Consider the following 20,147-nt stretch of genomic DNA (forward strand, 5'->3'; position numbering starts at 1 on the left):
GTAGAAAATATATATATTGTTTGTAAAAAGCAATAAATATTGAATAAATAAATAAAGCCCCAAAAGAAGATAGACTGATAGAGTAAGCCTTTGGACAACCTCTCTCCTTCTTCCATTTCTCTCTCTCTCTGGTTTTTTTCTCAAGCATTTGATGACTGTGGTCCTCAAACAAGGTACCAAAATCAGACCCCTTTACAAATTTTTCTATGTAATTAACCTTTCTTCTTCTTCTTCTTCTTCTTCTTCTTCTTCTTCTTCTTCATCTTGTTTTGCTCTTTATTGTTCTGTCAGATCCACAACCATTCATTCCTCTCTTTTCTCCTCCATTATTATCACTCTGTACTCTCCTCTGTTTCTTCCTTCTGAGACCAAGCAATGAGTAAAGAAGAGTTCTTAAAGATCCAGGTAACCCTTTTTCTCTAACTCCATTTTTCCTTTGTGATTTTTTGCAAGAAATATGAAATCTCAGTTTGGATTTGTGTGGAGAAATATGATGTTTTTAGTTCTATATGATGATCATACTCGTGCTCTATTTTGGTGGGGTTTTTCTGTTTTGCTCCGTTTTTTCAGAAATGTGTTCTTAAAGTGAATATACACTGTGATGGGTGTAAGCAGAAGGTTAAGAAAATCTTGCAGAAAATTGATGGTGGGTTCTCTTTTTCTCTCTGTTTCGCTTTAATTTCTTGTTCTCTGTTTGTTTGTTTTTTTTTTTTTTAATTGTTTTGTTCTTTATTTTAGGGGTTTTCACTACGGAAATAGATGCAGAGCTAGGGAAGGTAACAGTTTCTGGAAATGTAGACGCGGCTACTCTGATTAAAAAACTCTCGAAATCAGGGAAATATGCAGAGCTTTGGGGAGCTCCGAAGGTTAATCCCAACAATAACAATGGCGGCCAACAAAACCATCTCGCGAATCAGATGAAAAATTTGCAGATTGAGAATGGTAAAAGTGGGAGTAATAACAAACAGGGGCCTCCAAAGGGTGGGAACAATCAGCCGAAATCGGGCGGCGGTGGCGGCGGCGGCGGCGGAGGTGGAGGTGGTGGTGGGGGTGGGCCACCGCAGATTCTGCCGCAGCAGCTTCAAACAGCTGCAGCAATTGCAGCAGCAGATGAATGGGTTTCCGTTTCAAGATCCGAAGATGTTGCCACCGCAGTTGAAGGGTGTGAAAATGCCGCCGTTTAAAGATCCGATTCCGGCAAATCAGAAGGCAGTGAAGTTCGATTTGCCGGAGGATGGTGATCTGACTGATGACGATGATTTGGATGATGAGTTATTTGATGATGACGAGTTTGATGATGATGAACTTGAAGATGATTTGGATGATATTCCTCTTCCTCCGAGTAAAATGAAGACGGTCATGGGTGGTGTCGGCGCTGGCGTCGTTGCCGGAGGTGGCGGAGGCGGAGGCGGAGGCGGTGGAGGTCAGATGCCAAACATGACGATGATAAATGGGAATATTAATATGCAGCAACTAATTAATGCTCAGAAGGCTGCTGCCAATGCAGCAGATAAGAAGGGCGGCGGTGGCGGAGCTATGCCAATGCCAATGCCCGTGAATGGAATGGGCGGTGGAAACGACGGTAAAGGCGGAAATGGAGGGAAAAAAGGTAGTGCCGGCGGTGGCGTGGTGGGGAGGCGGCGGTGCTGGCAAAAATGTGGGGGAAAAACGGTGAAGCCAGAATGGTAATAACAATGGTGGGTCTCAAAAGAACGGCGGCAATAGTGGCGGCGGCGGCGGTCCTATTAATAATGGCAACGGCGGAAAAAAGGCCGGTGGTGAAATTGCTCACGTAATGAACGGTGGTGGTCCCCATGGTTTTCCGGGCATGGGTGGTCCTCACGGGTTGTCAGCAGGAGGAATGGCCGCCGGGGTGCTGGCGGCCGGCCGATGAACATGAACGTGCCAATGGCACAAATGGGGAACATGCAAATGAGTCAAATGGGTTCCATTCCGGCCGTCCAAGGCCTCCCGGCGGCCGCCATGAACGGCGGCGGACCCGGCAGCCGTATTTTCAAGGAGCTCCCGGACCAGCGGAGGCAATGGGCGGCAACCCATACCAACAGCAACAGCAATATATGGCAGCAATGAATCACCAACGCGCCGCCATGGCAAACCAAGCAATGATGTACGCGCGGCCACCACCCGCCGTGAACTACCTGCCACCGTACCCATACCCGTATCACCAGCCGCCACCGGCCGGCGACAATTACACCCACTTTTTCAGCGATGAAAACACTGCAAGTTGCAATGTAATGTGAAAAAAGAAAAGGAAAAAAGGAAAAAAAAAAAACTCAGCCAGAATTTGAAGAGCTTTGCCACCATAATTAGAGCTCTAATATTATGGTGATGAAATTCTGGTTTCTGGTTTTCATGACAGATTAAAAATGTTCAGTTTATAGTTTTCATCAGGAGAGCTTAAAAAAAGAAAAAAAATTAGAAGTTTGATGATGTTGTTATCATAATATACTTGGGAATGGTTTTTAATTTTCAGTAAAATCTCTCCAATTAATCTGTTCTTTCTTTTTCTATATTTTCCTAAGTAGCCATTAGTGGGAGTTTCTCTTTTTTATGGGGTTGTGGTAATATGATAAATAATGGAAGTTGAGGGGGTTCTTTCACAATATGGTTAAAAAAAAAAAAAAAAAAAGAAGGTAGAATGCAAAATTAAGAAAATTACAGAAGTGCCCTCATAAACTATCCCAATTGCAAATGGTTCAGTGTTCCAATTGGGATTTACAATCATGATTATTATTATTATTATTATTATCTCTTTTGTTATTGCATTCCTTTGTGTGAGAAGTCTCATGTGCTTTTGCTTCCTCTCTTTTGTAGATTTCCCAAAAATTAAAAACCTTCACTGTTGGCTTCAATGCCCATGGAGTTTTGTGAGGTGGACCTCACACTATGAGTTGGGATCCTCTGTGGATTGTCCCACTTCTCCTTTTTCTCTCTACCATTTTCATTGGTTCCAAAACAATTCCCCATCTATGAATTTAGAGTCATTTCTATTCAATTCATACTTCATTTCCAAATTTACTACTTACATTACATCATTCTATTATTTCATTCATTTCATTCAACAAAATATAGTATGGGTTTCTCAAGTAGAGTTGTTTTTCCTTTAGGAGGCATTTGGCGCACTGAGTTGAGTTGGTAATTATTATAGGAGAAGAATAATTAGGAGAGTTGATGCGAATAACGAGGTGAAAAATGTGAGTTAATGTGAATAACGAGATAATAAACCTCTTTAATAATTGGTGAACCAAATGATGGGTGGGTTCTTTTTGCGCACCCAACTCAATCCAATTTGGGAAGAAATAGTTAAACTGATATTTTAACTAAAATATTATAAGGATTAAAATCGAACAAATTTCAAAATACAGTAGTCAAACTGATATTTTAACTAAAATATTATAGATATTACAATTGGAACATAAATGAGATACTATTGAAAAATTCCTATAGTTTGATTTGTATTAGAATTTTATTATTGAAAGTATAAGGGCTAAAATTGAAAAATTAATATATTTATTATTGTGTTGTATTATGACATAAAATAAAATGGGTTTCAAGAGGTTTTTTAATTTTTTAAGTGGAAGAAATAGTTAAAAACTATAGATGGATTTGAGGTGGACTTCTTATGACTTGATACAACCAGCCATTTGAGTTGATTCATAAGATGGATTGTATTGTTGACATTTATCATTTTGATGTTTTGAATTACTTTGTACAATGATTGTCAATGGAAATTGAATTGGATGACCAAATTTCTTCAAAACAAATAAAAAAAAATCTAAGACTTTAATCTTTACTTTGATTTTCAACTCTTAATGGTATTTCTTTAAAAAAAAAAAAAAAAAAATCGCAAAAGTAATATATATATCGTAAAAAAAGATGTAACTTTTAATATTACTAATATTTATAGACGGAATACTATCTAAGAAAATTGATCAAAGCTTAATTTAGTTAAAATAAAAGATTTGAACTCAACTTATATATAAATGAAGTTAAACATCACTCAGTTTAACATCATTTTCACACATCATAAATGAGTCTCCCATTATCATCAATTCAATTCAACAGAATCATTTCAACCTTTTTTTTTTATGGAAACGTCAATATCAAAAGGGTATATATGTTTTCATCTCCTTTAATAATTTTCAATATCACATAACTAAAAGATCCATTAATCTAAGGTTATTTTTAGAATGCAATGCATCCAAACAAGAAAATTCATTAGACCCTCCACAAAAAGATGAAAAAAATATATACCAAACTCGAGAGAAGAATTTTATTTATTTATTTTCAAATATAAATAAAACATGAAGATTCAAACCTTTAATCTTTTAATAGATAATATATATCTTAACTAGTTAAATTATTTTTAAATAAGTTGATTCATGATTGGGAAGGGGTCGGCAAAACCTCCTATATCTGACCCCAATCAACAAAATGGAAATAGAGTATAGATGCTAGAAATCTATCATCTTGTTCAATCACAAGCTCCAAAAACAAACTTCATAGTACATCTTTGATATTGACCACGTAACTAAACTCTCTCTCTCTCTTTCTTTAAAAAAAAGGAGTTTAAATAAAAATTTGGAAGATCCAACGGTGGAGATTGTTTGATGAAAATAGTCTAGTCTTGTCAAATGGAGCCCACCAATCAAAAGCCTCCCATCTGCTGATCATCATAACCAAAGATTAAACCCTTCACCCATGTGTCCAATCACAGGGCTTATTGATGTGGAGCCCTATGTGAGATAGGCAACACCTGATCATTTCCCAGTGGTTTTTGTTCTGTGTGACGCGGCAAAGCAGATCTACTGCGGACTCGGGTTCTGATCCGTTAGATAAAAGGAATATTTCGAGAAAGTCAATGATGTCAGGACTTTGTGATTTGTACGGTTGTCGACTCTAATGAAATAAATTTCACACAAACAAACAACCAACAATTTAAATTACTTCTCAAAATATTTTTTAAAAAACTCAATTTAATTTATGTTAATTCTCGTACTTCTATCTTGATCGTTTAAACTTTCAATGTCTACTTTATTTAACTTTTAAAATATCTGTTTTAATTTTTGAATTTTATAAAAACAACTAATTTGATCTTGATTATGTTATCTTTTCATCTAATAAATTTAGTAGGATTTGTGTTTATACTTGCAACTCGAGGAATTATTCAACAAAGTCGTCACAATATAGTGTCAAAACAATTTTTCACCAAGTTTAAATTTTGAGAGTATTTAACTAATATCTATCTACACTACACCCATTACGTAGTAAAAGTATATGGACTTTTATTTATATTTTACGAGAGAATATATTAGAAATTATTATGATCAGGAACGGAATAAGTGTCAAATAACTCAATATAGTTATTAGCATTCCTCAATCTATAAACCAGATGATGTTCTAATTAAATTTCGAGAAAATGATTATCAAAACTCGTTCCCTATATATTTCTTTTTTTAAAAAAATCAAACATAAAAATTATGTTTACACAATAAATACGATTGAATACAAAGGGGTGACAATATTATTGGAATGATTTATTAAGTGTAGTGTAGTATTAATGGGTGTGTTTGGCAATGAGTTTAAGGTAATCGGAGCGTGGATGGATATTTAATTAATATTAAAACGGGTTGGGAAAAAGATCCGAAAATGGAAACGGAGGATTGTGAGTTGTGCAAAGGTAAAAGAAAAAAGGAAAAAACAAAAAGGAAAAAAAAAAAAAAAAGAGAGAGAGAGAGAGAGATTCAAAATATACTGCTTACTCTTTGTAGCTTTCACTTTAATTCTTTGTTCTTCTTCGTTACTTGTTAAACAGGTTTCTCTTTTCACACCATTCCAATTTTACAATCAAAATTTTTCAATCATTTGTAGGACATGTGAGACAAACTCTTACCCATTTCCTCTCTCTCATCCTTTTGAGGTTAAATTATAAATTTTTTTTTTTAAAAAAAGAAAATTTTGAATTTATTTCTATTATATTCTACCTCTCTAACTTAATTTTGTTGGGTATTTATTGTCAACCTTACTTAGGTCTTGAATCACTAACTGACCTAAAAGTTAAAGCTGGTGAATAAAGTTTAATTTGATTTTATATAATCTAACAGTAGGTTTGATTAAATAGCACTTAATAATTTGATATGATGTGTTCTTGAAATTAGTTGAGATCTGTGAGAGGTTTCTTTACCCTCCATTAGACTTGTATGACTCTAACATTCATGTCAAGAAGGGAAAACATAGATAGGAGGGCCGATGCTACTCTAACTCATCTTAGTATCACTTCGGTTTAGGTAACTTCTTACTTGCATGACAATCAATCAATCTATTAGACAAATTCTCGCATCAACATTGACCATAATTCAATTGGTTAAGACATTGTAACTTCCACCAAAAAGTCAAAAATGTAAATTTTCCTCTCGTCCTATTGTGGTAAGGTTGCATATATACATTATTGAACTCATGTCCTAAATAATTATTCTCATTATTTGAATCCACAAGATTAGATTAATAGGAATGACTTTTAAAGCCATCCAAAATTTATGAACGTAGTTTTTGAACTAAATAGACACCAAAAGGGCATCATAAAGGTTGGAAAGATAATATTTAGGGTAAATATCAAATTTTATCCCTAAACTTTGGGAGTGGTGTCAATTTAAACCTTGAACTTTCACAAGTGTCTCAATTTGAACCACAAACTAATAATTATATTAATTTAAACCCTGGATTTTCATAAATATATTAATTTAAACCCTCTATTATATTTTATTTAAATACATTTATGAAAGATCGATGTTTAAATGGATATACTTATGAAAGTTTAATAATTAAAATGATTTACTTATGAAAGTTTAATATTTTAATTGATACAATTATTAGTTTGTGGTTGAAATTGATACACTTCTAAATTTCAAGATTTAAATTGATATAATTATTAGTTTAAAATTTAAAATGGTACAAACTCCAAAATTAAGACGTATAAATTGATATAAGTCCTAATATTTATAATTTAACCTAATAAATAAATAAGGGTTATTTTTTTGGGGGGGGACTAGACTTTAAAAATGAAGGAGCAATGAGAAAGTGAAAGTTGAAGTGGGGCCTGGTGTTTCCCTATTGGGTGGTACTGAAATGAATGTCATTTTGTGGTATCCAATCTCTCTTTGACACGTTGCCTCTTCCACTATTACTCTACTCTAATACTCGCCGCCGATTTTTCTTTTCCACTTTTTATCTTTTCTAGAAAACCCAATTTTTTGGTCGAAGTTTAGAAAATTTCTAATACTATTGTAGATACTACTCTTGTTAATTATTAATATGTCGAAAGTTTTTTTAATAATTACGTAGAGTTTAATAATATTAAATAATTATATATATATATATATATAAATTGATGTGAACACGAAGACTAAGTGTTATAGAAGTACTAGAAAATTTTCAAATTTACATAGTTTTAAACACTTTATTTTCAATTTTATTTTGGTATTCAAACTTTGAATCTTGTTCTATTTTGGTCCCTAGACTTTAAAAAACAGCCGTCATAGTCTCTAATTTTTTGAAAAGTGATTATTTTGGTTCTTGCGATTAAGATTATGTTAACTCTTTAAATATGAAATCTGTTTAAGATGAAATTGCATCTAGCACAGGTTGAGCAAGACAAAAATGAAATAAAATATCAACAACCAACATATCAAAATAGTGTACGGCCAAAAACTTGAAGGCAAAATGACTTGAGATCTCCTGTAGAAAATCGCTCTACCACATTCAAAATTAAAACCTTAAATTTTTTAGCATGGCTAATTATTTGGTAGCCCAGTAATCCAAAAATACAAGTCATCTCATCATTATGTTTAAGAGTTAAACTCAATCCTCAACCCTCGAACGGAACTAAAACATTACCACAAGAGTTACATTAGTATTCTCGGTGTGAGAATCCAGCAGTTGTGGCTCTATGTGACTTTGGATAGAGGAATAAAGGAGGTAGACGATCGTGTAAGTGGGAGATGGAAAAAATCTATCGCATACACTAGATACTCGATCGTGTAGTAAGAAGAAGCCTATCGTGTAGACTTGCTACTCGATTGTGTAGCAACGAGTAAATGAGTAACTATCGTATAATAAACTCAGTACTCGATCGTGTATGCTCTCTATGCTATCCTTTAGTAAAACACTTTTACTCGATAGACTTTTTGTGAGACCAATCCGAATGAATACATCAACTTCTGAATTTTGGAAAACTATTTTCCTTTTATCTCAAAGTTATCATAAAACTTCCAATAACCTCCCACTCAATTTGGTTATTAAAGAAAAAGATTAATTAATTATCACATAATAAATATATTATAAATAAATACAATAACCAACTTATCATATTATATTTATAACCTATAGTTTTAATATTTCATCATATGAAACATATAAATTATAATTCTTTTTCTATTTTATGGTATTTAAATTTTATTATGAATCATATTTATATTAATTCCTCCAATTAATGTATCTAATACATCAAATCAATTATATCACATATAATTGAATCAATTTAATTCTATCACATATAATCAAATTTTCTCTTATTAATTTGAACATTTCAAACTAACCCAAAATCTGATTTTCCATTGAGCTACCTAAGGGACCTTATGAACTTGTAGCTTGAAGCTCCAACGGTACGTGAATAATTGACTAAACTCTTTAATCACGAGATCCACCATCTGTTAACCGTTAATTACTACACTAAAGGTCGACAGTTGCATTCTTCACACTACAGATATATTTTTGTATCCATTGGATATAACCAATCAACAGTACGATGACCCTTCACAAGTTGCTCGTAAATACAACTGGGCCAATTTACCGGTTTGCCCCTATAGTTACATCTAACTCCTTAAGTACCACTGATTCCTCTAATGAACAATAAGTCATAGTCCTACTATGATCGAGTCCTCTCTTCCCAAGAGAGACCGTGACTACTATGTTCAAGACCCGGAATCAACCCTTAAGGGAGCAATTTATCTACTAACCCCTGCTTCTGGGAAGGAGTGAATTTCGTCTTGTGTAGTTAAGTTCCCAGCTCCCTAATCATAAAAATCCCCAAAATGGTAGGCTTGTTGAATTGACAATCTCACCACTCTTACCCATACAAATCAAAGGACCGCTCTCATGAACAGGAGTTCCCAACTCATATTGGATTAAGATCATATAACCTATGGCCATCCTAGTGAAATGTAAGTCACAATTATGGACGACGTTATATAAAGAGATGAATCATTTCATGGTCTGATCTTATACAAACCCTTTGTGTATGATACCACTGCTCGTATGTCTCCACATGAATGGTTAGGATCAAACCATTTGTAGCACTTTAAACACTTGTAACATCTACAAAGCCGACCGTATCCACAGTGTCACAAGGATAAGGTATTCCTCTTTTTACTTAAGACCATTTAGGTTATTACTTAAGGCATAATCTGAAGGATCTCTTACTGAAGAGTTTCATGAGCGCGTTCGGATCGCTCCAATTTCACAGTGACCAAAATACATCAAATATGTTCAAACGCACAATTATGCAAACGTACAGTCAATTAAAGGCATGCTTTGAACAAAAATAAATGAGGGAGAGAGTTTTCGTACCAGTTGAAGACGTTCTTCAAACTTCGAAACTCAACGCAGCGGAAACCTCTACCCGATCAACCAACCCCCAGCAGATGCGTCGACTGCAACAGCACGAACAACCGCAAACTCACGTACGGAACGGGGACGACACCACCAGAAAAGAGCCCCAGGTATTCTCGGAGTGAGAACCCAAAGCGTAGTCTTTGGTGAGTTTGGTAGAGAAAGGAGAAAGAACAGATCGTGTAAGCGATAAGCAAGTGGGAGGGAAAAAGATGTTATCGTATAACAAGATGCTTATTATTGAGGAGAAACTACACGATCGTGTAGATTTTACTGAACGATTTTTTAGGAAAAGGTATACGATCGTTTAACAAACACGACACATTATACGATCGTTTAGGACTTAGTGTGTGATCGTTTAGGTATGAGGTGGACGATCATTTAGGTGCAGAGCGACTATCGTATAGGCTCTCGATTTTAAGCGATCAATTACGATTTCACCAACGCACTCTTCTATCTCTTTTCGCACGAACGAACGATTCAAAATGAAACCAATTTCATTTTTAATTCATTGGTTACAATAACTGACGCATTCCTACTATGCACGTTTGAATGTGATTTTGGGTTAATTATCATATAATTAACCAATTAAAATATTAATAAATATAATCATATTATATTTTTAACCTATAGTTTGATATCACATATCTACTATAGTAATTTCTCCTCTACTTGATATAAATCATATTTATATCTAATTTTCTCCTTAATAATGTATCTCATACATTTAATCAATTATATCATATATAATTAACCAGTCCAATTATATCATATATAATCGAACTTCCTCTTGTCAATTTGAATATTTCAAATTAACATAAACACTGATTCTCAACTTTATCCAAGCTACCCAAGGGACCTAATGGACCTATGGCTCGAAGCCCCAACGGTTCTTGAATAGCTGACTAAACTCTTTAGCCACAAGATCCACCATCCGTTAACTGTCAGGCATTCCACTAAAGACCAATAGCTGAACTCTTCTTACCACAGATATATTTCTGTGTCCATCGGATATAACCAATCATGAGTACGATGACCCTTCACAGATGCTCGTATGTACAGCTAGGCCAAATTATCGTTTTGTCCCTGTAGTTACATCTCACTCCTTAAGTACCACTGATTTCTCTAATGAACAATACAACATAATCCAACTATGTGTGAACACCTCTTGGGCCAAGAGAAGGTGTGTGGTGCCACATCATTCAAGCCCCGGAATCAGCTCTTAAGGGAGCTATCTATTTACTTACCCCTGCCTCAAGGAAGAAGTGAATTCCATCTTGTGTAGCTGAGTTCCCAGCTATCCCCAAAATGGTAAGTTTTAACCGGCGACCTGGCCATTAGCACCCATACAAATCAAAGGACCGCCATCAATGGCAGGAGTTCCCAACTCACTCATGATTGAGATCATGTTACCTATGGTCATCCTAGTGAAATGAAGTCTCTGTCATGAATGGTGTTATATAACGAGACGTTAACACTTCGTGGTCAGGTTTTATACAAACTCTTTGTATAGGACGCCCCCGCTCGCATGTCCCCAACACGAATGATTAGGATTAGACCATCTGTGACAAGTCACAACATTTGTGACCATTCCACAAAGAGGGACGTATCCGTAGCGTTACCAGGATAAGGTTTCCCTCCTATATCCATATATTACAGACCATTTTGGTTATCACTCAAGACATAATCCACTTGTATGTCACCACATACATGCTTGAGTCACATACAGATAACCAGGGATTTTATGTTTATTAGTTTGTGGTAAAGCAAATAAAAAAGGCAACTGAGCAAAATACAAGATGTGAAATAAATAACATATATTATACAACACAAGTGTTCTTACAAGCTATTTACAAACAACAGGACACGAGACTTTAGGGCATCAACCCCAACATGATCCACTTGTATGTCTCCACATACATGCTTAACTTACATAAAATAACCTTGGATCTTAGTTTATTGGATTGAGTAAAAGCTTATAAAATAACACTTATTTTATTAATAACAATATGTTTACAGAATGTTTACAAACTACGAGACTACCATGAGAATTAGGACACCAATCCCAATAATCTCCCACTTGTCCTAATGCCTTGGGAGATTAATGTACAATACAAAATAGAAGAAAATACAATAAACGAGGGCATACCTATACATCAGTATAATCTCTCACTTGCCCTAGACAAGGTGCTGCATATCCCGTAGACCCAGACTCTCCAGATGACCTTCGAACATTTAGCCGTGAGAGCCTTTGTAAACAGATCAGCAACATTGTGCTCCGACGCGATCTTCATGACAATCATCATCACGATGCATAATCTCCCTGATTAAATGATACTTCCGTTCTATATGCTTGCCTCTTCGGTGACTCCGAGGTTTCTTAGAATTTGCCACAGCTCCGCTGTTATCACAATAAAGTGTAATCGGCAAAGACATATTTGGAACAACTTCCAAATTCGTAAGAAACTTCCTAAGCCAAAAAACCTCCTTAGCAGCTTCATAAGCGACTACATATTTGGCTTCCATAGTGGAGTCCGCGATGCATCCCTGCTTGATGTTTTGCCAAACTATAGCCCTTCCATTCAGAGTGAATATTGACCCTGATGTCGATTTTCGAGAATTTATCAGTTTGAAAGTCAGAATCTGTGTATCCTGTAAGAATCAAATCCTTATCTCCATACACGAGCATATAGTCCTTCGTTCTCCGAAGATACTTGAGGATTGTTTTGACCGCCGTCAAGTGATCTAATCTTGGATTGGACTAATATCGACTGATGATCCCTACTGCATAGCAAATGTTAGATCTAATACATAACATTGCACACATAAGGCTACCAACATCCGATGCATAGAGAATCCATCTCATTTCCTCAATCTCTTGAGGTATCTTAGGACACTGTTCCTTAGATAAAATAATTCCATGCCTGAAAGGTAATAAACCCCTCTTGGAATTTTGCATCGAGTACCTAATCAACATCTTGTCAATGTATGATGCCTGAGACAAGCCCAGCCTTTCGTTCTTACGATCCCTTATGATTTGGATCCCTAGAATAAACTGCGCCTCTCCCAAATCTTTCATTTGGAATTGGGTGGCTAGCCATTTCTTAATGTCTGTCAGAAAACCTACATCATTTCCAATGAGTAGGATATAATCCACATACAGCATATGGAAATCTATTGAGCTGTTGATGATTTTCTTGTAAACACAAGGCTCATTAACATTCTAATCATAGCCAAATGATTTGATCGCACTTCAAATCTAATGTTCCAAGATCTAGATGCTTGTTTTAGTCCATAAATGGACCTATTAAGCTTTCAAACCTTTTGCTCTTGATCTAGATCAATGAACCCTTCTGGTGGAGCCATGTAGATGGTCCTCTCAAGATTACCATTCAAAAAAGCAGTCTTAACGTCCATTTACCATATCTCATAATCATAAAATGTGGTTATGGACAGGAGATTCCTGATAGACTTCAACATGACAACAGGTGAGAAAGTTTCCTCATATTCGACTCCTTCAACCTAGGTATAACCCTTTACCACAAGCTTAGCCTTAAAGATCTGTATCTTACACCTCTTTTTCTCTTGTAGATCCACTTACAACCTATAGGTTTTACCTCATCAGGCTGATCCACAAGTTCCTAGACGGAATTGAAGTACATAGACTTCATTTCCTAATTCATGGCTTTAATCCACTCATCTTTGTCAACATCCCCCATTGCTTGCTTATAAGACAATGGATCTTAAATCCCGTCATAAGATATGATGTTTTGGGCTTCTGTTAAACCCATGTAGTATTCAGGTGGGTTCACAACCCTCCCATTATGTCGAGGCAATCTCAAATTTTGAGATGGTTGATGAGATGAACCAACATCAACTAATCTTGTTGATCTATCAGCTTGTTCAACAACTCTTGTTGAACTCTCAATAGTCTCATTAGAAATCTCATTTAAAACAAGCTTACTTCGTGGCTTATGATCCATGATGTGGTCTTCTTCCAAGAAGATAGCATTTATTGATACAAATATCTTATTTTCACTTGGATCATAGAAGTATCCACCCCTCGTTTCTTTGGGGTAACCTACAAATAGGCAAACTTTCGAACGAGGTTCCAACTTTTTTAGGTTAGCTACAAGCACGTAGGCTGGACATCCCCAAATTCTGAAGTGGCGTAAATTGCCTGTATGACCTTTCCATAACTCAAAAGGCGTTTTAGAAACATTCTTTAAAGGAACATTATTCAAAATGTAAACTGCAGTCTCTACTGCATATCCTCAAAACGAGTCTGGAAGATGAACATAACTCATCATAGACCAAACCATGTCCAATAGGGTTCTGTTTCTCCTTTCTGATACACCATTCTATTGAGGTGTACCTGGGGCTGAGAGTTGGGACGTGATTCCATGTTCTATCATATAGTTCTGAAACTCTAAGTCCATATGGTCTCTACCACGATCAAATCGTAGTGTTTTTATCTTTTTACCAAACAAGTTTTCAACTTCAGTCTTATACTCCTTGAACTTTTCAAGAGCATCAAACTTATGTTGCATTAGGTATAGATACCCATATCTTGAATAATCATCTATGAAAGAGATGAAATATTCATACACACCTCGTGCTCTAATACTCAACGGACCATAGAGGTCTGAATGTATAAGCTCCAAGGTTTCCTTGGCTCTATAACCTTTTCCAGTAAAAGGTCGTTTGGTCATTTTGCATTCAAGGTAAGATTTACATACTGACAAAGAGTTTTCTTCTAAACCATTTAGAAGTCCACATTTCACCAACTTCTCAATCCTATTGAGTTTGATGTGACCTAACCTTAGATGCCAAAGATGTTGTTTTCCTTAGGAGAAGCCCCTAGTCTTTTTGCAGTTGTTGCTGTTTTGAACATTTCAGTATTAAACAAGGCTTTTATGACTAACAACCTTAGTACATACAAGTTATTCTCCATTGAACCAAAACCAATCTCCATACCATTCTTAAAAATAAACACTTTATTCTCAAAAAAGGAGATGGAATATCTTTGTTCAATCAGACAAGAAATTGAAATTAAGTTCCTCTTGATATAAGGAACTACATAAACATTATCCAGTAACAGATAACGTTTCTTGTCCAAAAATAACTTTAGCCTGCTTACAGCAACAACTGAAACAACCTAACCAGTATCGACTCTAAGAGTCAAAACTCCAGCTTCCAACTGTTTTCAAGAACTAAATCCTTGATAGGAAGAACATATATGGTTAATAACACTCAAATCAAGTATCCAGGTAGAATCATCATTCTCTACCAAACACGTCTCCAAGACAAATAAGTTACATTTATCGTCTTTAGACTTCTTCCTCTTCTAGAGAGTAGTGGGATCAGTATCAAAACCTGCTCCAAGTTTCATTTCAGAGAACAATTCTTATTGATGAACTTTACCTGAGTCAGCAACAATTGCTTTCTCTTTTAGTCCCTTGACATTCAAGAAGGATTGAAGATTATCTTGGGAACTGATACGACTGGTTTCTTTATCATCAATCCCTTTTTGCTAAAAAAGTGAGAACTTACGTTCAAATAATTCTAGCAACGAGTCCATGATCTCACATTCAATGACCATGTTATCAACCCTTTTTGCCAATGCATCAGGTATGCTAGCCAAAATGTGAAGTCAGACCATCGAATTAGCCTTCATCCACACCTCATATACATTACGAACAATTCGCGGTGCATGAGGGTTTGGGACTTGAGGACATTCCTCAACCATGACAAACTCGAGATAGTTTACTACGAAATATGTTTTAATAGACTATTTTCAACGTATGAAATCAGTCAAATTAGAAAAGGAAACTAACGAAAAATCAAGCATTGGCATGTTGCTGAAAAAAAAAACATATTGATCTACATTAGATTTTTAGCAAATACTCTTTTAAAACAAAATCCAATCTGGTTTAGCAAAATCTAAATCCATAACACATCTAGTTTTGCAACGATGTTTAAGTGGTTTAGGACAAAAGCCACTGAAGGATAGTCAATTTATCCCTCCTCTGAATTGAGACACTCTCAACCAATCATTAGCACAGAACAACTCTTGTTCCTATAACGACTAGCCATCATTGATTTGATCAAGAAACCATTAACTTGCTTACCAATTTCCCGTAAGTGTGACATTTCATTTTAGATCCTAGAGTTTCCCCCAAGCACCCAATCCGAAGGGAAAAAGTTTGATTGGGGCAAAAACTAAAGCGACCCTATCCATTTCAAAAGTTTTCCTTGATATCGACCAATCGCACAAACCATCCGAAGGGGGACACATTCAGGGTGCCACAAGGTTATGTAAGAAAATCTCACGGTGCAAACCAATGAAGGAGACCGCAGGACATGTTGACACACATCATTCTCCCACATACTATAAATACTCTTTCCGTTGACCTTGATATTGACCCATACAAACACCATCTGAAGCGGGACGCTCCCAGTGCGCTTCGAGGCCAAGCATGAATCTAGGGTTTAGTTTACATGAGTGGAATTGACATATCATATATATTTTTTCCTCACGCTGAATATTTTAAGAACATAGGGTTTAGTTTATTTAGAAAAACACGACTAATTATTTTTACTAAGTGACCGTTTAGGTTTTCCCAAAAGTAACTCTTACTTTGGAAAGTTAAACAACTTTTGATCATCATTCATTGAACACTTTAATGAATTCTAATCAACTGTTGCATGCTTATAGCAAATCTATCTAATTCACATTTTTAGGTAGGTTCTTAGGTAGGGGTGTTCTGTTTCCATCAGCTTAAATACCCCAGCCTAGCTAAAACCCATCTTAGATAAAAGGTCCCTGATAGATAGATTTATTACAAATTTATTCTTTTATTCAAATCAATTTAATACTATTAAACCGATCTATGATTAAACTTAGGTTTCTAATCTCATTAGAACCATGAACTTAGGTCTATTTCAATCAATTTTTAAAACCCTTTTAAAACATGATTTTACCTAAGTTTGCATGCAACTCTTGGTTATTGATTTTAATTCTAATTTCTTTAATTATAACACTTATAAAAAATGAAACAATCAAAATCAACCACAATGTGAAGCAACACATCCACAAGGAATTTATAACTCTTATATTTAAACCTAAGTGTCATGCTTCATGCAATGTTCATTCATTACTACTTTATATAACTCTTATATAATTAAGTAATGAACCAAACATACATGCTCTTATACACCTTTATACTATAACACTTATAATATAAAGATGATACATAAATATGCTTAATGCATGCATAAATATAACTCTTATATTATATGATGCATGAGTATGCTTTAATGTAATTTAATCATGCAATCTACTATATTATAACACTTATAATATAAAGATGATGCATGAATAAATATATAACCTAAGGTGGGTTTTAAATCTATATGTCATACATTATGGCATATAAACTAACATACATCTCATGTACATTAAATAAAACATGATGGACTTGGATAATTTGCCTCAAAAAATGAAAAAAACAAAATGATAACTATTACATAGACCATTGAGTCAACCAGTTCAAACAAGCGAACCAGGTCTTGAACCACCCGGGCGAAGCTTCTTCAGGTCATCGTGTAGCAACTCCTTGTAATCTTTGAGTAAGTTGAGAGAGTAAACACGATCGTGTAGCATGGATCGAGTACCTTTGACTATGCGATGAATCATGAAGGCCACTCGATCGTGTAGCGCATGAGTATAATGCATGCCTAAATGATTGAGTAGACGACAACTATGCGATGAAGCATGATCGTCTAAACGATCGAGGAGTGATAACAGAAATTTTGATTACTAAATCATCGAGGACTTGATAACTAAAGTTCCATGGATGCAATATGCGATACATGTCTTAAGGTATGCATTGATTATCATGCGTCGGTGATCATGCGTTGGAATTCACTATGCGTTAATCGAATGTATGCGATGACCATGCATTCCGGTCAAAAGTTTTCTTGTGCTCATGCCAAGTATAATGCGAACGCAAGTTTCTCAGGTGATCTGAGGTCGAACTCAGGGACTTGTAGCTAGATGTATGTAGTAATGTGCATGCGGTGGTTGAATAAAAGAATGATGGAGGGTTTCTATGCTAACACTACTCCTACTCCTAACTAATAGACAACGCAATGAGAATACGAATGAGAGGTAGAGATACGACAACTATTGACGGGAAGTAAGTGGATGGAAAAATAGATAAAATGTGGAGATCTCTTCATCACAACCCTTAAGAGTGACCGTGAGGGCAACCTCAATCAACACAAGTCGTGTTGTCATGCTACACACACTTGAGCCTAGAGAAGCCTATGCCTGCCTAAACCTCCATAACCCGCTCACGTGCTCTCGCCGCATGAGCGTGATGGTCGCATACCACCGGATCCTACTTCCTGGACGCATGCAATATCTTATCTGTAGGATGCATATGCTGTGTTATAGTAAACAGAGCTTATTTCTAAGTTCCCCATTCTTGCTTATGCGTTCCAATATGCTCTCTCGAGTCTTAGATTTTGATTTTAGACTACTCTCTCATGTATGCCTAAATGATGAATGATGCGCTCATAAGACAAGGTAACTGCATGCACTTGGCTGACGCAAGATTTATTCCTATCTCTAGTGAACAATAACTTACATTGCTGAATACGACCAACCACTTACCCTCCCGGGCAGTTAGTTGTTGCTAACTTTACTCATAGACAAGCGTTGCATCCGCCTATAGACAGGCATTGCTACAGCTTCACACTAAGCAAATAAGGTTTTCTCCCACACTAACGCAACGCACACCTCTTGGTGGTTGGCTACATGCTTCATATCTCTAATCCACATGACTAAGTATGCGATACTCTAGCAATCTCACTAAGTGATGCAATGAAAGTTAAGGATGCTAAGTAAAGGAAGATGGAGATGGAATCGAAGGAAACACAGAAATGCATTGAACACATAATGTATTAATTCCTTAATTCCAAAATGTAATACAATACAATATAAGAAAAGAAGAGAAAATGAAATGACCAGCTGGAAGCAATGTCTTGCTTCCAGCAGATGCGTGTCAAGGCTGCCGATGGTTCCATGGAAGGGCGGTAGAGCTGACACTCCCGACATCTAGTTTCGGTCGAAGGCTCCAATCGTCACTCAGAATGGAGGAAGGACATGAAGAACTCTCAAGTTTTCTTCTCACGCATTTTTCTGGATCGTAGGGATAACCTTGGATAAGTGAAATTCTGCTTAGCGGCTTCTATATATAGAGCTTGATCGCCGACAGCATTAATGGATTGCTCTGATTCTGACATTCGCGACACGTTAGTCCTTTCTGAATCTCTACTGCTAACAACGTGGTAGGTGAAGTGTCAACATCATCTTTTGATTTTTTTCGAGTGATGCGTTGATGCATTCATTCCACCAACCTTGCGTTGATCTTACTAGTATGCATTATCATGTAGCTACAATCGTGCAGTGACCACATTCGCTTAATACCGCACTCACTTGACGATCGCAACTCCTATGCGATGGATGCATGCGACTGATCACCGCAACACCCATGTGTTGATCATATGCGTTCGCCTTTGCGATGGAGAGTTTCTCCGCTGTGGTCTTCTATGCGGTAGCCCGACTTCTGCTTTTGCATCAACTTCCTGCGTTAGCTACAAAAATGGACAATTAAACACATAATAACGCATAATAATGGGTTAGCCAAGATTCTTAATGTTGAACGCCGTAAGCTCATTTTCTCATGAATTCCTAACATAATTTTCGCATATACTGCTTAACAGCCGTTATAATTTTAAATAAAATGCCTAAGATGACATGTATTTCTGCATGTCATCAAGAAGCAAGCGGTGAGTATCACATACCGAGTGATCGAGCAGCCAGTGACTATGCGATGAAGCATGCTGGGCTATTCGATCGTTTAATGCACACGTCTACCATGCGAGTATCATATACTCAGTGATCGTTTACCTCCATTATTTACACGATCGAGTAGCCAACGCAAATTGATTGAGTAAACACTTTACTCATTCATTTAGCATCAGCCATACGATCGTTTAGTAAATGCTACACGATCAAGTTAGAACTTTTCTACTTGATCGTTTAGACAAATCTAAATGATCATTTAGTCTGGGCTACACGACACGACCAACGTTTGGTCTTCTTCCTTGAAGTGAACAACATCTCCATGCTTCTGTGAAACTTCATCACGAACGACTCAAAACACTCCAAACACTTTGAATACAAACTCGATAGCAAGTTAATTATGCCCAAAAACACAGAGGCTTACAAATTGACTTTGAAATGTAAAAGAAAGCATTAAAACAGAGGCAATCATCTCGAAACATCCATTAGACCATCCACAAACACACTTAACACTTAAATGCATTGTAGAAAACACTTAAAACCCACCAAGACTGTAAAATAAAGTTTAATACAACAATGAATTTGG

The 20,147-nt window shown here is 36.1% G+C and overlaps 1 protein-coding gene across 1 annotated transcript; it reads left to right on the forward strand.

The window, feature by feature from the left end:
- Positions 1-2,525, forward strand: LOC120067157 (heavy metal-associated isoprenylated plant protein 33-like). Its single transcript, XM_039018609.1, is given in 5 exon segments — positions 1-173; positions 292-405; positions 571-646; positions 739-1,085; positions 1,087-2,525. Coding segments are annotated over 4 exon segments (1,056 nt in total). The 5' UTR covers positions 1-173; positions 292-375; the 3' UTR covers positions 1,690-2,525.
- The last annotated feature ends 17,622 nt before the right edge of the window (positions 2,526-20,147 follow it).

This window comes from Benincasa hispida, chromosome 12, assembly GCF_009727055.1.
Source record: "Benincasa hispida cultivar B227 chromosome 12, ASM972705v1, whole genome shotgun sequence".
NCBI lineage: Eukaryota > Viridiplantae > Streptophyta > Magnoliopsida > Cucurbitales > Cucurbitaceae > Benincasa > Benincasa hispida.